Source organism: Salmo salar, chromosome 16, assembly GCF_965601325.2.
Source record: "Salmo salar chromosome 16, fSalSal1, whole genome shotgun sequence".
NCBI lineage: Eukaryota > Metazoa > Chordata > Actinopteri > Salmoniformes > Salmonidae > Salmo > Salmo salar.
This window is the reverse complement of record NC_138306.1, coordinates 89,815,552-89,835,000: the sequence shown is the minus strand read 5'-3', so window position 1 is coordinate 89,835,000 and position 19,449 is coordinate 89,815,552. Positions and strand designations below refer to the sequence as shown.

The window sequence follows — 19,449 nt, the reverse complement described above, 5'->3', positions numbered from 1 at the left end:
GTCAAACACTGGAGTTGAATGTTAACATTAAAGATGAAGAAGAGGAGGAGGAGATTGGGACATCTGTTTCTCATGGTAAGAGCAGGTTCTATCTAACTAAGTTTGTGTTATTCATTCCAACTTCCCACTGTGCCTGAAAAGTTGCTGTAGAACTGTTTTATTTTATTTCATTTTTATTTAACCAGGTAGGCCAGTTGAGAACAAGTTCTCATTTACAACTGCGAGCTGGCCAAGATAAAGCAAAGCAGTGCGACAAAATCAACAACACAGAGTTACACATGGGATAAACAAACGTACAGTAATTAACACAATAGAAAAACCTATATGCAATGTGTGCAAATGTAGTAAGATTAGGGAGGTAAGGCAATAAATAGGCCATAGTGGCAAAATAATTACAATTTAGCATTAACACTGGAGTGATAGATGTGCAAGTTGAGATACTGGGGTGCAAAAGAGCAAAAATAAATAACAATATGGGGATGAGTTAGTTGGGTGGGCTATTTACAGATGGGCTGTGTACAGGTGCAGTGATCGGTAAGCTGCTCTGACAGCATATGCTTAAAGTTAGTGAGGGAGATACTGTTGAAGTCCGAAGTTTACATACGCCTTAGCCAAATACATTTAAACTCAGTTTTTCACAATTCCTGACATTTAATCCTAGTCAAAATTCCCTGTTTTAGGTCAGTTAGGATCACCACTTAATTTAAAAATGTGAAATTGTCAGAATAATATTAGAGAGAAGGATTTATTTCAGCTTTTGTTTCTTTCATTGCATTCCCAGTGCGTCAGAAGTTTACATACACTCAATTAGTATTTGGTAGCATTGTCTTTAACCTCTTCGGGCTAGAGGGTAGTATTCGGAAGTTCGGAGAGCTGGCGTGCCCAAAGTCTAATGCCTGTTACTCAGGCCCAGAAGCTAGGATGTGCATATAATTTGGATTTGGATACAAAACACTCTGAAGTTTCCAAAACTGTTAAAATAATGTCTGTGAGTATAACAGAACTGATATGGCAGACAAAAACCAGAGGAGAACCCATCCAGATTTATTTATTTTTGACCTCACCACCCATTATAATGACTGTCTAAAATAAATGGAAATCCTCCCAGATTGCAGTTCCTAGGGCTTCTACTAGATGTCAACAGTCTTTAGAAAGCGTTTCAGGCTTGTTTTTAGAGAAATGAGCTAGAATTTGTAGTTTTTCCAGGTGGCTCCCATTTTTGCTTGTAGTGTTATGACGCGCATGGATGAGAGCGCGTACTTTGTTGTTTATCTCTGGTAATGGACATACTATTCTCCGTCTTAAATTGTATAGTTAATTTACATAATACAGCACCTGAGGATTAATTATAAATGTTGTTTGACTTGTTTGGAGAAATTTATTGGTAACGTTTGGGATTCATTTTGTATTCATTTTGAATGAGGTTAACCGGTGGATTACTGAGTCAAGCGCGCCAGCTAAACTGTCTTTTTTTGGATATAAAGAAGGACTTTATCGAACAAAAGGACCATTTGTGATGTAACTGGGACTCTTATGATTGCAACCAGATGAAGATTTTCAAAGGTAAGTGATTTATTTAATCGCTATTTCTGACTTTAGTGATGACTCTGCTTGGTTGAAAAATGAATGTAATGCTTTTGTGTGCGGGAAGCTGTCCACAGACAATCGCATGGTATGCTTTCACCGTAAAGCCTTTTTGAAATCTGACAAACGGGCTGGATTAACAAGAAGTTAAGCTTTTAAATTATGTAGGACACTTGTATGTTATCAATGTTTAATATTACGAATATTGTATTTTTGAATTTCGCGCTCTGCAATTTCACCGGATGTTGGCCAGATGGGACGCTAGCGTCCCACCTAGCGCAGAGAGGTTAAATTGTTTAACTTGGGTCAAACATTTCAGGTAGCCTTCCACAAGCTTCCCACAATAAGTTGGGTGAATTTTGGCCCAATCCTTCTGACAGAGCTGGTGTAACTGTCAGGTTTGTATGCGTCCTTATTCACACACGCTTTTTCAGTTCTGCCCACAAATTTTCTATAGAATTGAGGTCAGGGCTTTGTGATGGCCACTCCAATACCTTGACTTTGTTGTCCTTTGTGGTGGCTAATTTCTGCATTACCAAATGAGGAGAGTTACAAACTTCACACACCAGTCAGAGTTATACTTAAACTACATCTTTAATAATTAAGAGCTTTTGCAAAAGCACTTTGACTTTCAATGATGCGCTATCTCTAATGAACCATTGAAAAGTGACTACACAAAAGTACAAAGATCTTTTATAGCCAAGATACACCCCTCTCAACCTACATGACGAACCACAGATCTTAGAAACAGTTCACAAAGGGACTTTGAGAAAAGAGTATCCCTTAGCCAGATAACATTCGCTATAAATTATGGTTCAGTTTGGTCCCCAAGAGGAGGTTCTAATCTCGTTCCTGGTACTTCATAGTACAAAAACACCAGCTCATCCAATGGCATATACCCATTGTCAACTCTAGATACTCCCATCTCAAGTAAACCCCCTCTTGATCCCACTCCTGGACAAGCTCACTGAGGGGAGTGACTTGCGCACAGACATTGTGGAGACAAGTAATTGGTTCCCCATTAATCACGCCATCCCTTCACATGGTTTAAGAATAGGTAAAGACACATTCACATATGAAGACAATCTTCCATCCTGTCTTCTTCCTTTTCTGATATTCTGCACATGTAAAAGACAGGCCTGACCTCTCCCCTCTCTGGGCCCCAAGTGACTAAGCCCTAGCTAAGGGAAAAGTGCCACTGCCAACATTCATTATCCAAAGGGATACATTCTAATGACAAGTATCTCACATAAGCATATTATGCAAATAATACAAATTAATTATCCATGTTACCCAACTAATTCTGATTCATCCGCCACACCTTAATCCATTTTGCCACAACTTTGGAAGTATGCTTGGGGTCATTGTCCATTTGGAAGACCCATTTGCTACCAAGCTTTAACTTCCTGACCGATTTCTTGAGATGTTGCTTCAATATGTCCACATAATATTCTTTCCTCATGATGCCATCTATTTTGTGAAGTGCACCAGTCCTTCCTGCAGCAAAGCACCCCCACAACATGATGCTGCCACCCCCGTGCTTCACGGTTGGGATGGTGTTCTTCGGCTTGCAAGGCTCCACCCTTTTCCTCCAAACATAACAATGGTCATTATGACCAAACAGTTCTATTTTTGTTTCATCAGACCAGAGGATATTTCTCCAAAAAGCACAATCCTTGTCCCCATGTGCAGTTGCAAACCGTAGTGTGGCTTTTTTTATGGTGGTTTTGGAGCATTGGCTTCTTCCTTGCTGAGCGGCATTTCAGGTTATGTCGATATAGGACTTGTTTTACTGTGGATATAGATACTTTTGTACCTGTTGCCTACAGCATCTTCACAAGGTCCTTTGCTGTTGTTCTGGGATTGAGTTGCATTTTTCGCACTAAAGTACGTTCATCTCTAGGAGACAGAACGAGTCTCCTTCCTGAGCGGTATGACGGCTGCTTGGTCCCATGGTGTTTATACTTGCGTACTATTGTTTGTACAGATAAACGTGGTACCTTCAGGCATTTAGAAATTGCTCCCAAGGATGAACCAGACTTGTGGAGGTCTACAATTTATTTTCTGAGGTCTTGGCTGATTTCTTTTGATTTTCCAATGATGTCCATCAGAGTTATTGAGTTTGAAGGTAGGCCTTGAAATACATCCACAGGTACACCTCCAATTGACTCAAACGATGTCAATTAGCCTATCAGAAGCTTCTAAAGCTTTAACAACGTTTTCAGGGAATTTTCCAAGCTGTTTAAAGGTACAGGCAACTTAGTGCATGTACATTTCTGACCCACTGGAGAATTGTGATACAGTGAATTATAAGTGAAATCTGTTTAAACAATTGTTGGAAAAATTACTTCTGTCATGCACAAAGTAGATGTCCAAGAAATTTGTGGAGTGGTTGAAAAACGAGTTTTAATGACTTACCTGGAGCCAGTGGGTTTGGTGACCAATATGAAGTGAGGGCCAGCCTATGAGAGCATACAGGTCGCAGTGGTGGGTAGTATATGGGGCTTTGGTGACAAAACGGATGGCACTGTGATAGACTACATCCAATTTGCTGAGTAGAGTGTTGGAGGCTATTTTGTAAATTAAATCGCCGAAGTCAAGGATCAGTAGGATAGTCAGTTTTACGAGGGTATGTTTGGCAGCATGAGTGAAGGAGGCTTTGTTGCGAAATAGGAAGCCGATTCTAGATTTAATTTCGGATTGGAGATGCTTAATGTGAGTCTGGAAGGAGAGTTTTCAGTCTAACAAGACACCTAGGTATTTGTAGTTGTCCACATATTCTAAGTCAGAACCGTCCAGAGTAGTGATGCTAGTCGGGTGTGCGGGTGTGATCGGTTGAAGAGCATGCATTTAAGAGCAGTTGGAGGCCACGGAAGGAGTGTTGTATGGCATTGAAGCTCGTCTGGAGGTTTGTTAACACAGTGTCCAAAGAAGGGCCACTTGTATACAGAATGGTGTCGTCTGCGTAGACAGAGAAATCTCTGCCCGAGAATTGAACCCTGTGGCACCACCATAGAGACTTCCAGAGGTCCGGACAACATGCCCTCCAATTTTGACACACTGAACTCTATCTGAAAAGTAGTTGGTGAACCAGGCAAGGCAGTCATTTGAGAAACCAAGGCTGTTGAGTCTGCCGATAAGAATGCGGTGATTGACAGAGTCGAAAGCCTTGGCCAGGTTGATGATGACGGCTGCACAGTACTGTCTTTTATCGATGGCGGTTATGATATTGTTTAGGACCTTGAGCGTTGCTGAGGTGCATCCATGACCAACTCGGAAACCAGATTGCATAGCGGAGAAGTTACGGTGGGATTCTAAATGGTCTGTTTAGTTACTAACCCTTGTGATAGTGAGTGGAGGATGATCTAGCTCATAATTTTCATGACTTATTAGATACTTTTAGAATAGTTTTATTCCCATTTTGTATTGCACATTCTTATATGAATACACACAGTGCATTCGGAAAGTATTCAGACCCCTTGACTTTTTCCACATTTTGTTACGTTACAGCCTTTTTCTAAAATTGTTTAACCTTTATAGGACCGGGGGCCGTAATTGAGAAGTTTGGATGAAAAGCGTGCCCAAAGTAAACTGCCTGCTTCTCAGGCCCAGAAGATAGGATATGCATATAATTGATAGATTTGGAAAGAAAACACTAAAGTTTCCAAAACTGTCAAAATAATGTCTGAGTATAACAGAACTGATATGGCAGGCGAAAACCCGAAGAAAATCCAACCAGAGTTTTTTTTTTAAATTCAATCACAGGATTTTATTTTGTAAAGCTATAGAAAACCCCTATGTCCGTCCACCAGATTGATATTGATATAGCTTCTACTAGCTGTCAACCGTCTTTATTCAAGGTTTTGCGGCTATTATTTTGAAAAATGTATTAGTATTTTGACTTAGTGTGGTGACTGCTAGGGTCACATCAGTGGTTTTGCGCACAATAGAAAAGGTGAGCTCTTGCTAATTTGGCATTCATATTGAACACAGTCCTTTCCATATGAAATATTATAGTTTATTTACATTTTAGACAACCTGAGGATGATATAGACACGTTGTTTGACTTGTTTTGACTAAGTTTGCCGGTAGCTTTTAGAACTTTGTCTGCATTTTCCAACGAGAGAAACCGGTGGATTACTGAGTCAAGCGCGCCAGCTAAACTGACTTTTTTTTTAATATAAAGAACTTTATCGAACAAAAGGACCATTTGTGATGTTTCTGTGACTCTTATGATGGCAACCAGCTGAAGATCTTCAAAGATAAGTGATTAATTTTATCGCTATTTCTTTCGTGACTCTTCTACTTGGCTTGAAATTGTTTGTATGCTTTCGTAAGCGGGGGGGGGGGCTGTCCTCAGATAATCGCATGGTATGCTTTCACCGTAAAGCCTTTTTGAAATCTGACACAGCGGCTGGATTAACAAGAAGTTAAGCTTTATTTTGATGTATGATACTAGTATTTTCATGAATGTTAAATATTTCTATTCTGCAATTTGAAATTCGCGCTCAGCAATTCCACCGGATGTTGGTGAGGTGGTGCGCTAGCGGCACGCCTAGCCCAAAGAGGTTTTAATGAAAAACGTTCCTCATCAATCTACACACAATACCCCATAATGACAAAGCAAATGCAGGTTTTTAGAAATGTTTAAACATTTATAAAAAAAATTTAAAAGATACCTTATTTACATAAGTATTCATACCCTTTGCTATGAGACTTGACGTTGAGCTCCGGTGCATCTTTTTTCCACTGATCATAAGGTCCCACATTTCACAGTGCATGTCAGAGCAAAAACCAAGCCATGAGGTTGAAGGAGTTGTCCGTAGAGCTCCATGAAAGGAAAAATTCACAAGCTGGTAAAATGGCGGCACCCACTCGGTCTGCGTCAACGGACTTCAGTGCAGGAAGTGTGGATGCAGCAGAGGGAGACCATTTTACGGTTGCTCTACTGTTTTGAAGCTAAATGTAATGATTATTGGTTTTCTACATGTGTAATAATATTGACGCATTCGGTTTGTCTTTATCTATAAATGTTACTATGGTGTGAACAGGAAATGCAATTGTTTTTTGATGTGAAACAGTGAATACAAGGTTATTATCGAAAATGGCACATAGTGATGCCTAAAAAAAACTAACCTTGTACGAAATGGTTTTTGAGTCATTTATGCATTTATCTACTATAGGGTAAGTATTAGCTCAAAAGTATTGTGGAGGAAGGATACTGCATGGAGTCCGTTGACGGAATTTAGGAAATGGCTGCCTAGTTTTTTGTACTGCACATCGGTTGGGTATTTCCCCCCCAAAATTCAAGAATTTACTCTGAGCATTATAATAACTTACTCGAAATGGAAAAGGGGAAAATAGGAAAAGGTCGCGGAGCTACAACAACAACCCGTAACAAGACAGCAGAAGATATAATCACCGATGAACCCGAGATGGCTAATGCTAGTGCAAATAAGATAGCAGCAGCAAAAGAACCCTCAGTTCGTGAGGTGAGGCGCTCACAGGCTTACGAGAGGAACTTCGAGAAGATGTAATAAAATAACTAAATGAGTTCAAGAAGGACATTAACCAGAAACTCGAAGAAAAGCTGTGATGTTCTTCTTTGTTATCTACAAGAATGGGGGACGCAGAACAGCGCATTGGGGAAACGGACACATGGAACTCCGCAGTCAAGGAAATAATTGAACAGTCACTGAAAAGCCAACACGCACTACAGACAAAAGTGACAGAACTCGAAGGTTTCTCACGTCGAAACAACATTAGACTTTATAACGTAGTAGAGGGCGCAGAAAAAGACTATATGCCCAAATTCGTGGAGGGTCTTTTCAAAGACATACTTGAAGACGACACTGACCTGGGAATCGAGAGGGCACACCGAGCTCTGGCCTCAAAACCCCCCAGCAGCGCCCCACCAAGATGCATATTAGTACGGTTCCTAAAATTCTCAGTTGAAGAGAAAGTCTTATATGCAACCTGGAAAAAGCCTAACTTCCAAGGCCAACGAGTGTTCTTTGATCATGACTACGCGAGAGAGTTACTGAAAAGAAGGAAAGAATACACCCCCATTAAGAAAGCACTTAAAGAGAAGGGTATTTGCTTCCAAACACCATTCCCGGCAAAAATGCGGGTATTTCTGGAAAATAGCCCGGTCACATACGAGCATGCAGACGAGGCGGCTGAGGTCGAGGGGCATCCCAGTGGAGTATACCGCCAGGAGAAAGGCGACATCACCGGCGGAAAGACTCGAGCAGGCTCTCCCATGGATTGTTGTCGACAAGCAGAGTCATGGAGAAAGAGGGAAACCACCTCGGCGAGAGGACGTTCACATCCGAGAGAGACTCAGGCATTTCCAACGGGAAGATGGAAGACACTAAACCGTATTTAACAGAATTCATAGTTACCGGGAGCTGTTAAGACATTGGGTTGTTACGGTTGACATTGCAATAAGTAAACTATCTCCCCTATTTTCCCCCAATGCTGAACAAGGGCGAGTAGCCAAAAGTATGTGTTCTTTATGAACACACTAAGTAGCGTCACATAAATAACGTATATATTAGTTAATCTCTCTGGGACATCTGGGACGCTAGCGTCCCACCCGCGGTACACACTATCAACAGCCAGTGAAATAGCAGGGCGGCAAATTCAAAACAACAAAAATCTCATAATTCAAATTTCTCAAACATACAAGTATGATACACCATTTTAAAGACAAGATTCTCCTTAATCCAACCACATTGTCCGATTTCAAAAAGGCTTTACGGCGAAAGCATAGCATTAGATTATGTTAGGACAGCGCCGAGACAAGAAAAACCACACAGCCATTTTCCAAGCAAGGAGAGGCGTCACAAAAACCAGAAATACAGCTAAAATTAATCACTAACCTTTGATGATCTTCATCAGATGACACTCCCAGGACTCGATGTTACAAAATACATGTATGTTTTGCTTGATAAAGTTCATATTTATATCCATAAACCCCATTTTACATTGGAGCGTGATGTTCAGAAAATGTATTCCCACCAAAACTTCCGGTGAATGAGCACATCAATTTACAAAAATACTCATCATAAACGTTGATAAAATTTACAACAGTTATTGAAAGCATTATAGATACACTTCTCCTTAACCTCTATGGGCTAGGTGGGACGCTTGCGTCCCACCTACTCAACAGCCAGTGTAATCCCGTGGCGCGTTATTCAAATTCCTCAAAAATGCAAAAACTTCAATTTTTCAAACATATGACTATTTTACACCATTTTAAAGACAAGACTCTCATTAATCTAACCACACTGTCCGATTTCAAAAAGGCTTTACAACGAAAGCAAAACATTAGATTATGTCAGCAGAGTACCCAGACAGAAATAATCAGACACCATTTTTTTCAAGCTAGCATATAATGTCACATAAACCCAAACCACAGCTAAATGTAGCACTAACCTTTGATGATCTTCATCAGATGACAACCCTAGGACATTATGTTATACAATACATGCATGTTTTGTTCAATCAAGTTCATATTTATATCAAAAAACAGCTTTTTACATTAGCATGTGACTAGCATTCCCACCGAACACTGCCGGTGAATTTACTAAATTACTCACGATAAACGTTCACAAAAAGCATAACAATTATTTTAAGAATTATAGATACAGAACTCCTCTATGCACTCGATATGTCCGATTTTAAAATAGCTTTTCGGTGAAAGCACATTTTGCAATATTCTCAGTAGATAGCCCGGCATCACAGGGCTAGCTATTTAGACACCCAGCAAGTTTAGCACTCACCAAAGTCAGATTTACTATAAGAAAAATGTTATTACCTTTGCTGTCTTCGTCAGAATGCACTCCCAGGACTTCTACTTCAATAACAAATGTTGGTTTGGTTCCAAATAATCCATAGTTATATCCAAATAGCGGCGTTTTGTTCGTGCGTTCAAGACACTATCCGAAAGGGTAAATAAGGGTGACGAGCATGGCGCAATTCGTGACAAAAAATGTCTAAATATTCCATTACCGTACTTCGAAGCATGTCAACCGCTGTTTAAAATCAATTTTTATGCCATTTTTCTCATAAAAAAGCGATAATATTCCGACCGGAAATCTGCGTTTAGGTAAACAGACGAAAGAAAATAAAGCATGGGGTCGACTCGGGCACGCGCCTAAGCCCATAGTACTCTGATCGGCCACTTGCCAAACGCGATAAAGTGTTTTAGCCAGAGGCTGCCTCGATATCGTTCAGCTTTTTCTCGGGCTCTGAGAGCCTATGGGAGCCGTAGGAAGTGTGACGTTATAGCAAAGATCCTCAGTCTTCAATAAAAAGAGCCAAGATGAAACACAACTTGTCAGACAGGCCACTTCCTGCATGGAATCTTCTCAGGTTTTGGCCTGCCATATGAGTTCTGTTATACTCACAGACACCATTCAAACAGTTTTAGAAACTTTAGGGTGTTTTCTATCCAAAGCCAATAATTATATGCATATTCTAGTTACTGGGCAGGAGTAGTAACCAGATTAAATCGGGTACGTTTTTTATCCGGCCGTGTCAATACTGCCCCCTAGCCCTAACAGGTTAATGCAACCGCTGTGTCAGATTTTAAAATAGCTTTACGGCAAAAGCACATTTTTCAATATTCTGAGTACAGACCTCAGCCATCAAAGCAAGCTATACAGTTACCCGCCAAGTTCTGGAGTCAACTAAACTCAGAATTAGTATTATAAATCTTCCCTTACCTTTGCTGATCTTCGTCGGAATGCATTCCCAGGACTCCCACTTCCACAAGAAATGTTATTTTTGTTCGAAAAACTCCATATTTATGTCCAAATACCTCCGTTTTGTTCACGCGTTCAGATCACTAATCCAAAGGCATAACGCGAGAGCGCAAAACCAGAGACGAAAAGTCAAATAGTTCCATTACCGTTTGTAAAAACATGTCAAACGATGTTTACAATCGATCCTTATGGTCTTTTTAACATAAAACTTTGATAATATTCCTAACCGGACAATAGCGTATTCATTACAGAGGAAAAAGGAGCGGCGCGCCAGCGTGCCTGCGCAGTAAACAACTCACTGGTCCCAGGCAGTCCACTGATTGACTGAGGTCCTATTCTCTGTCCAGTAACAGTAGACACATGAAACAAGTTTCTAAAGACTGTTGACAGCCAATGGAAGCCTTAGGAAGTGCAAAATGACCCCACAGACACTGTAGTTTGAATAGGGATTAGATAGAAAAACTACAAGTCACTTCCTGGTTGGATTTTTTTCTCAGGTTTTTGCCTGCCATATGAGTTCTGTTATACTCACAGACATCATTCAAACAGTTTTAGAAACTTCAGAGTGTTTTCTATCCAAATCTAGTAATAATATGCATATCCTACCTTCTGGGCCCGAGAAGCAGGCAGTTTAATTTGGGCACGTATTCATCTGAATTTCTGAATACTGCCCCGTCACCAAGAAGTTAAGGATTAATTACACATTGACAACGGGGTGACAGAAGGGCATATCAAGGGGAGGATTCAGGATATGCACGCATGACCAATATAGTTTTCACTTGTAATTAACTGATGTGTATAAGCGACAAAATAGGCACCCTTATTATTTTCGGATCCAACAGGTCTTGTTTGTGACAACGTCACGCATTTTCATATCTGAGCGAGGGGCCCCTCCTGCGGATAGGCTCATCCCCTCAAACCCCAGAGGCAAGAGACAGTCCTCTGACATGGGAGTCCAAATACCAAAGTATTTTCCCACTTTGGTTTACCTTATTATCGTTCTTCATTTTTAGGCTCATGATAAGCAGGCAGATATGGTGCACAGGTTTTTTTTATTTATATCGATGCATCATCGGGAATTTATTAAGGTCATAAGTCTCAATGTAAACGGACTGGGGAGTGCCATCAAGAGAAGTAAGGTAACAGCAAAGATGAAACAGGAGAGAGTTGACATACTATTCTTGCAGGAAACTCACTTATCCACACCTGAGCACGAGAAACTCAAGAAAATAGGATTTAAGAATACGTTTTTTTCTTCTTACAAAATGGGTAGTTGCAATCTTGATCCCAAATTCAGTTAATTTTGAGTTTGTCTGTAATAAAAGACGAGGGTAGATTTATACTTGTTAAATGTAAACTGGATAACAAGGAAGTTACATTATTTAATGTATACGCACCACCAGGGAGTGACATGGTCTTCTACAGGAAGGTGTTTGATTGAATTGCCACAGAAACCTCTGGCACTCTTATCTGTGGAGGGGATTTTAACACGATTTTAAACTCAAAATTGGACTGCACAAATCAACATAGGAAAATGAGTCTAGTTGTTAAAAAGATCAATAGGATATTGCAGGATCTAGGACTGCTCGATGTATGGCGTGACACCCACAAGACAGATGAGGAATATACTTTTTACTCAGCCCGCCACACTGAATACTCCAGGTTAGACTACTTTTTCATGTACAATGCAGATAGACACAGGCTTAAGGATTGTAGGATCGGGCAGAGCGACTTATCAGATCATAATGGAGTTTACGTTTTGCTACACCTTGATAGCAAACCAAGAAATCCTATATGGAGACTTAATACAAGCATGCTGAATGATCCAGCATTCAAGGAATCAATAAAGACCGAATTGAACATCTATCTGGAGAATAATGATAACGGGGAAGTATCTCCTGCTACATTGTGGGATGCAGCTAAGGCGGTTATTAGAGGAAAGATCATAGCCACATCATCTCTTAAGAAAAAGATTAAAGCACAGAATCTGCTGAAATTACAGGAAACCCTAAGAAACTTAGAAGGATCTCATAGTCAATACAAAGACCCTCTTACTTTACAAGAGATCCAAAAGGTAAAACAGGAAATTTACCAGATTTATAGTGAAGAAGTAGAGAAAAAGCTCAGGTTCCTGAAACAACGATATTATGGAGCAGGCTCAAAGGCAACCAAATTACTAGCATGGAGACTCCGGAAACAACAAGCACAGAATACCATTTTCAAAATAAAAGACCCCAAAACAAAGAAGATCACATGCAAATTAGATGAAATACAGAATGCATTTGAATCATATTACACATCTGTACAAGCAACCAGAGAAGGCAGATGCACAGACAATAGAGCGTTTTTTGAACTGACTTGATCTCCCCTAAATTGGGACAGAGCAAAATTATAGACTAACTTTAGAAATAACCACAGAAGAAGTTAATAAAGCAATATCTCAACTAACAGTAAACAAGTCTCCAGGCTTCCCTTCAGAATGGTTCAAGACCTTCAGAGAACAACTAACACCTCCACTTAAGGGCCTGATGGCTTCCCTTCAGAATGGGTCAAGACCTTCAGAGAACAACTAACACCTCTACTTAAGGCCTGTTTTAACTGGACTCTGCGGGAGGTCGGTCTCCCACCATCATGGAGTGAGGCCATCATATCTGTAATCCCAAAAGAGGGTAAAGATAAGAAGGAATGCAGTTCATATAGACCTATTGCAATTCTTAACACAGATTATAAACTATATGCATCAATAATAGCCAAAAGAATGGAGAACAAAATCCCAGAATTGATTGACGGAGATCAAACTGGTTTCATACAAAATAGGCAGACACAGGACAATAAGGAGAACACTACATGTTATGGACCACATTACTCAGAATAAGACACGTGCAATATTAATCAGTCTAGATGCAGAAAAAGCATTTGATTCAGTGGGTTGGGATTATCTATTCCAATTTAAGAAGTGATACAGTGCATCAAAACACTGTATTCAGGTCCGACCGCTAGAATAAAGATAAATGGACATTTGTCACGAGCGAGGAACAAGACAAGGCTGTAATATTTCACCCACGCTCTTCTCCTTGTACCTCGAACCATTAGCACAGGCAATAAGACAGGACCCAACTTTAGAGGGAATAACAATAAGAGGCAGTGAACATAAGATATGCATGTATGCTGATGACGTTCTGTTATTCCTTAAAGACCCAGGCTCAAGTGTACCTAGATTGATGGATGTTTTACAAACATTTGGAACATATTCAGGCTATGTGCTTCACGTACACAAGACTCAAGCCCTAGTATATGATTATACCTCACAGGAAGAGCTGAAGAGTACAGTCGTGGCCAAAAGTTTAGAGAATAACACAAATATTAATTTTCACAAAGTTTGCTGCTTCAGTGTCTAGATATTTTTGTCAGATGTTACTATGGAATACTGAAGTATAATTACAAGCATTTCATAAGTGAAAGGCTTTTATTGAGAATTACATGAAGTTGATGCACAATATTTGCAGTGTTGAACCTTCTTTTTCGAGACCTCTGCAATCCGCCCTGGCATGTTGTCAATTAACTTCTGGGCCACATCCTGACTGATGGCAGCCCATTCTTGCATAATCAATGCTTGGAGTTTGTCAGAATTTGTGGGGTTTTGTTTGTCCACCCGCCTCTTGAGAATTGACCAAGTTCTCAATGGGATTAAGGTCTGGGGAGTTTCCTGGCCATGGACCCAAAATATCGATGTGTTGTTCCCTGAGCCACTTAGTTATCTCTTTTGCCTTATGGCAAGGTGCTCCATCATGCTGGAAAAGGCATTGTTTGTCACCAAACTTTTCCTGGATGGTTGGGAGAAGTTGCTCTCGGAGGATGTGTTGGTACCATTCTTTATTCATGGCTGTGTTCTTAGGCAAAATTGTGAGTGAGCCCACTTCCTTGGCCGAGAAGCAACCCCACACATGAATGGTCTCAGGATGCTTTACTGTTGGCATGACACAGGACTGATGGTAGCGCTCACCTTGTCTTCTATGGACAAGCTTTTTTCCGGATGCCCCAAACAATCGGAAAGGGGATTTATCAGAGAAAATGACTTTACCCCAGTCCTCAGCAGTCCAATCCCTGTACCTTTTGCAGAATATCAGTCTGTCCCTGATGTTCCTTTAGAGAAGTGGCTTCTTTGCTGCCCTTCTTGACACCAGGCCATCCTCCAAAAGTCTTCGCCTCACTGTGCATGCAGATGCACTCACACCTGCCTGCTGCCATTCTTGAGCAAGCTCTGTACTGGTGGTGTCCCGATCTCGCAGCTGAATCAACTTTAGGAGACGGTCCTGGCGCTTGCTGGACTTTCTTGGGCGCCCTGAAGCCTTCTTCACAACAATTGAACCGCTCTCCTTGATTTTCTTGATGATCGGATAAATGGTTGATTTAGGTGCAATCATACTGGCAGCAATATCCTTGCCTGTGAAGCCCTTTTTGTGCAAAGCAATGACGGCACGTTTTTCCTTGCAGGTAACCATGATTGACAGAGGAAGAACAATGATTCCAAGCACCACCCTCCTTTTGAAGCTTCCAGTCTGTTATTCAAACTCAATTAGCATGACAGGGTTATCTCCAGCCTTGTCCTCGTCAACACTCACACCAGTGTTAACAAGAGAATCACTGACATGATGTCAACTGATCTTTTTGTGGCAGGGCTGAAATGCAGTGCAACTGGTTTTTGGCGATTCAGTTCATTTGCATGACAAAGAGGGACTTTGCAATTAATTGCAATTCATCTGATCACTCTTCATAACATTCTGGAGTATATGCAAATTGCCATCATACAAACTGAGGCAGCAGACTTTGCGAAAATTAATATTTGTGTCATTCTCAAAACTTTGGGCCACGACTGTAGGTATAAATTCCACTGGACTTCTTCATCCATTAAATATCTTGGAGTATATCTACCAAAAGATACACCCAAACTTTATTGCATGAATTACGATCACATCATCAAGAAAATATATGATGACCTAGACAGGTGGAATTCACTTCCCTTAGATCTTAGAAGTAGAATTGAAACAATCAAAATGAACATCCTGCCGAGGTTACTGTATTTGTTCCAATCACTGCCCATAGAAATCCCACCTAAACAGTTTAGGGATAAACGGATATCAAGGTTTATCTGGAACAGTAGGAGACCAACAATTATATATACAACATTACAATTACCAAACAACTGTGGGGGTGTGGCCTTACCAAACCTAAAAGATTATTTTGTGTCAGCCCAATTAAGACCTCTGGTGTGTTGGTGCAATTCAGAATCCGAATCCAAATGGAAAGACATTGAGACTACTTTGACAGAGAGGACAAAATAAGGACATGGTAATAGAAATATACAATAGACAAAATCAGTGGATTAATTTCTCTCTGAAGACATGGTTTAGGGTAGTTAAGCAAAATAATTTAGATAGCTTCATCCCTGCAACTCAGGACAGCAGATTTAAACAATGGATGCAGAAAGGCATCACATCATTCAGTACAATTATAAGGAATGGGGACCTAGATAACTTCCAGGACCTACCTACAAGTTCGACACTATTTCTGAAGGGAGATAAAAGCGATTGACCCTCGAGCACCTCAAAAATTAATCCAAGTATTCACTAACGCATACAACTTGGGGAGTAACAAGAAAACTATTTCAAATCTCTACTTGGGTATTCAAGCCTCAAATAAACATTCTACAAACTATATTAAAAATAAATGGAACTTAACATTGAAATAACTGATGAAACGTGGTTGAACATATTAGGGACTCAACAAAACTCCATCTCAAGGTCATGGAGAAAATTCTGTTGGAAGAATGTTATACGTTTCTTCATAATACCTAAACTGAAATCAAAACAGACTGGCTCCCTACAACCTTGTTGGAGAGAATGCTGTCTTGAGGGTGGATCACTCTCATATGTTTTGAACCTGCACCGCAATCGAAACCTACTGGGGAGAAATAAGATCTAACATTGGGAAAATAATGGGATTTGACATAGAACAAACATTAATTTCTTTGTACTTGGGTGAAATACCTGATAACTTACACAATAGAGAAAAGTACCTCTTGAAGGTCCTTCTGGCAGCCAGTAAAAAGGCTATCACTGGGAAATGGCTACAAAAAGACCCTCCCACAGTGACACAATGGATAGTCATTGTAAAATCAGTAAACCACATGGAGCGTATGACCTTTGCTTTAAGAACACAAGAGGAGAGAGGTCAGGAATACTGGGGAAAAATAGGTTTTGTACTTGGAAAAGCTCTAATTCAAAGATGTCAATGTAACTAATATGATGAAGGTATGACGTGCACTGGTACTCCTGCACCTAAATATAAACAGTACCGACACCCAAAATGAGTATCGGCAACTATTTCAGTCCAAGTCAAGCACTGAATTAGATAATTGAACAAGAAAAAATATTATATATTTAATAGAGAATAAAGAAGGTATCAGAACTGTCAAGAAAATAATTTTTGTGTCTGTTTCTCTTGTACTACTTGCCGACTCAGGTATGAGGCCGGTAACATCAACAGTGACGACAGACCCAGCCTTCCTCTCTCCTTCCACACTGAGTCCAAACCTACAGTCACTGGGTCCTGATTGTGACAGTGGAGCCCAGTTTGCACTGCAGGATCCAGAGATGGCATCAGTGAAGCTGGAAGACTGCAGTCAAACACTGGAGCTGAATGTCAACATTAAAGATGAAGAAGAGGAGGAGAAGATTGGGAAATCTGTTAATCATGGTAAGAGCTGGTTCTATCTAACTAATTTTGTTGTTTGTTACAACTTCCCACTGTGTATGAAAAGTTGCAGTAGAACTGTTTCATGATGAACTGTTTTAATGAGAAAGTAGATGTTATTTCATGCTACTGATACTTGCATGGTTTGACACCAGTATTGCCAGCATTTGTTTTATTCACTGGGCGATCTGGAGTGCTCAGAGAGTAGACTAAAGAAGTGAAGTAAAACTGCCAGTGTTTTTAAAGTTCTATGAAATTAGTCTGTGTAGTTTCTAACCCTTGTGATAGTGAGTGGAGGATGATATGAAATGAGTCTGTGTAGTTAGTAACCCTTGTGATAGTGAGAGGAGGATGATATGAAATGAGTCTGTGTAGTTACTAACCCTTGTGATAGTGAGTGGAGGATGATATAGGTCATAATTTTCTTGACTTATGAGATACTTTTAGAATAGTTTTATTCTCCTTTTGTATTGCGCAGCCTACTCATATGAATACGTACAGGTAGCCTAGTGGCTAGAGAGTTGGGCCAGTAATCGAAAGGTTGTTGGATCGAATCCCTGAGTTGATAAGGTAAATATAAACTCGGCAAAAAATGAAAACCTCTTACTGTCAACTGCGTTTATTTTCAGCTAACTTAACATGTGTAAATATTTGTATGAACGTAAGATTCAACAACTGAGACATAAACTGAACAAGTTCCACAGACATGTGACTAACAGAAATGGAATAATGTGTCCCTGAACAAAGGGGTGGGTCAAAATCAAAAGTAAAAGTCAGTATCTGGTGTGGCTACCAGCTGCATTAAGTACTGCAGTGCATCTCCTCCTCATGGACTGCACCAGATTTGCCAGTTCTTGCTGTGATGTGAGATGTTACCTCAGTCTTCCACCAAGGCACCTGCAAGATCCCAGACATTTCCTGGGGGAATGGCCCTAGCCCTCACCCTCCGATCCAACAGGTCCCAGACGTGCTCAATGGGATTGAGATCCGGGCTCTTCGCTGGCCATGGCAAAACACTGACATTCCTGTCTAGCAGGTGTGATGTTCGGATGTACCGATCCTGTTCAGGTGTTGTTACTCGTGGTCTATTCCACAGGCCAAAATCAACATCCTCACCAATTCTATGTAAAAGAGATGTGTCCCGGAGGAGGCAGCGGCAGCTACCCACTTCTCCAGTGCTTACTGTGTACATTGGGAGGTGCTGGAACCAAAAGTGAGCCTGAGAGGGTTGACCTGGGGGTCTCTGAGGTACATTACATTTAAGTCATTTAGCAGACGCTCTTATCCAGAGCAACTTACAAATTGGTGCATTCACCTTATGATATCCAGTGGAACAACCACTTTACAATAGTGCATCAAATCTTTTAAGGGGGGGGGGGGGTTAGAAGGATTACTTTATCCTATCCTAGGTATTCCTTAAAGAGGTGGGGTTTCAGGTGTCTCCGGAAGGTGGTGATTGACTCCGCTGTCCTGACGTCGTGAGGGAGCTTGTTCCACCATTGGGGTGCCAGAGCAGCGAACAGTTTTGACTGGGCTGAGCGGGAACTGTGCTTCCTCAGAGGTAGGGGGGCCAGCAGGCCAGAGGTGGATGAACGCAGTGCCCTTGTTTGGGTGTAGGGCCTGATCAGAGCCTGAAGGTATGGAGGTGCCGTTCCCTTCACAGCTCCGTAGGCAATCACCATGGTCTTGTAGCGGATGCGAGCTTCAACTGGAAGCCAGTGGAGAGAGCGGAGGAGCGGGGTGACGTGAGAGAACTTGGGAAGGATGAACACCAGACGGGCTGCGGCGTTCTGGATGAGTTGTAGGGGTTTAATGGCACAGGAAGGGAGCCCAGCCAACAGCGAGTTGCAGTAATCCAGACGGGAGATGACAAGTGCCTGGATTAGGACCTGCGCCGCTTCCTGTGTGAGGCAGGGTCGTACTCTGCGAATGTTGTAGAGCATGAACCTACAGGATCGGGTCACCGCCTTGATGTTAGTGGAGAACGACAGGGTGTTGTCCAGGATCACGCCAAGGTTCTTAGCACTCTGGGAGGGGAGGACACAAGGGAGTTGTCAACCGTGATGGCGAGATCATGGAACGGGCAGTCCTTCCCCGGGAGGAAGAGCAGCTCCGTCTTGCCGAGGTTCAGCTTGAGGTGGTGATCCGTCATCCACGCTGATATGTCTGACAGACATGCAGAGATGCGATTCGCCGCCTGGTTATCAGAAGGGGGAAAGGAGAAGATTAATTGTGTGTCGTCTGCATAGCAATGATAGGAGAGACCATGTGAGGATATGACAGAGCCAAGTGACTTGGTGTATAGCGAGAATAGGAGAGGGCCTAGAACAGAGCCCTGGGG

The 19,449-nt window shown here is 41.3% G+C and overlaps 1 protein-coding gene across 3 annotated transcripts in view; it reads left to right on the top strand.

Moving 5' to 3' along the window:
* The window catches only part of LOC123727746 (uncharacterized), a 48,002-nt gene that overhangs the window by 13,756 nt on the left and 14,797 nt on the right, over window positions 1-19,449 (top strand). For all 3 annotated transcript variants that reach the window (XM_082962350.1, XM_082962352.1, XM_082962351.1), the window contains exons 2-3: window positions 1-75; window positions 16,878-17,111. The exon at window positions 1-75 is cut by the window's left edge and continues 164 nt beyond it. In XM_082962350.1, coding sequence (XP_082818476.1) covers window positions 1-75; window positions 16,878-17,111 — 309 coding nt within the window. The remainder of the gene's footprint in view (window positions 76-16,877; window positions 17,112-19,449) is intronic.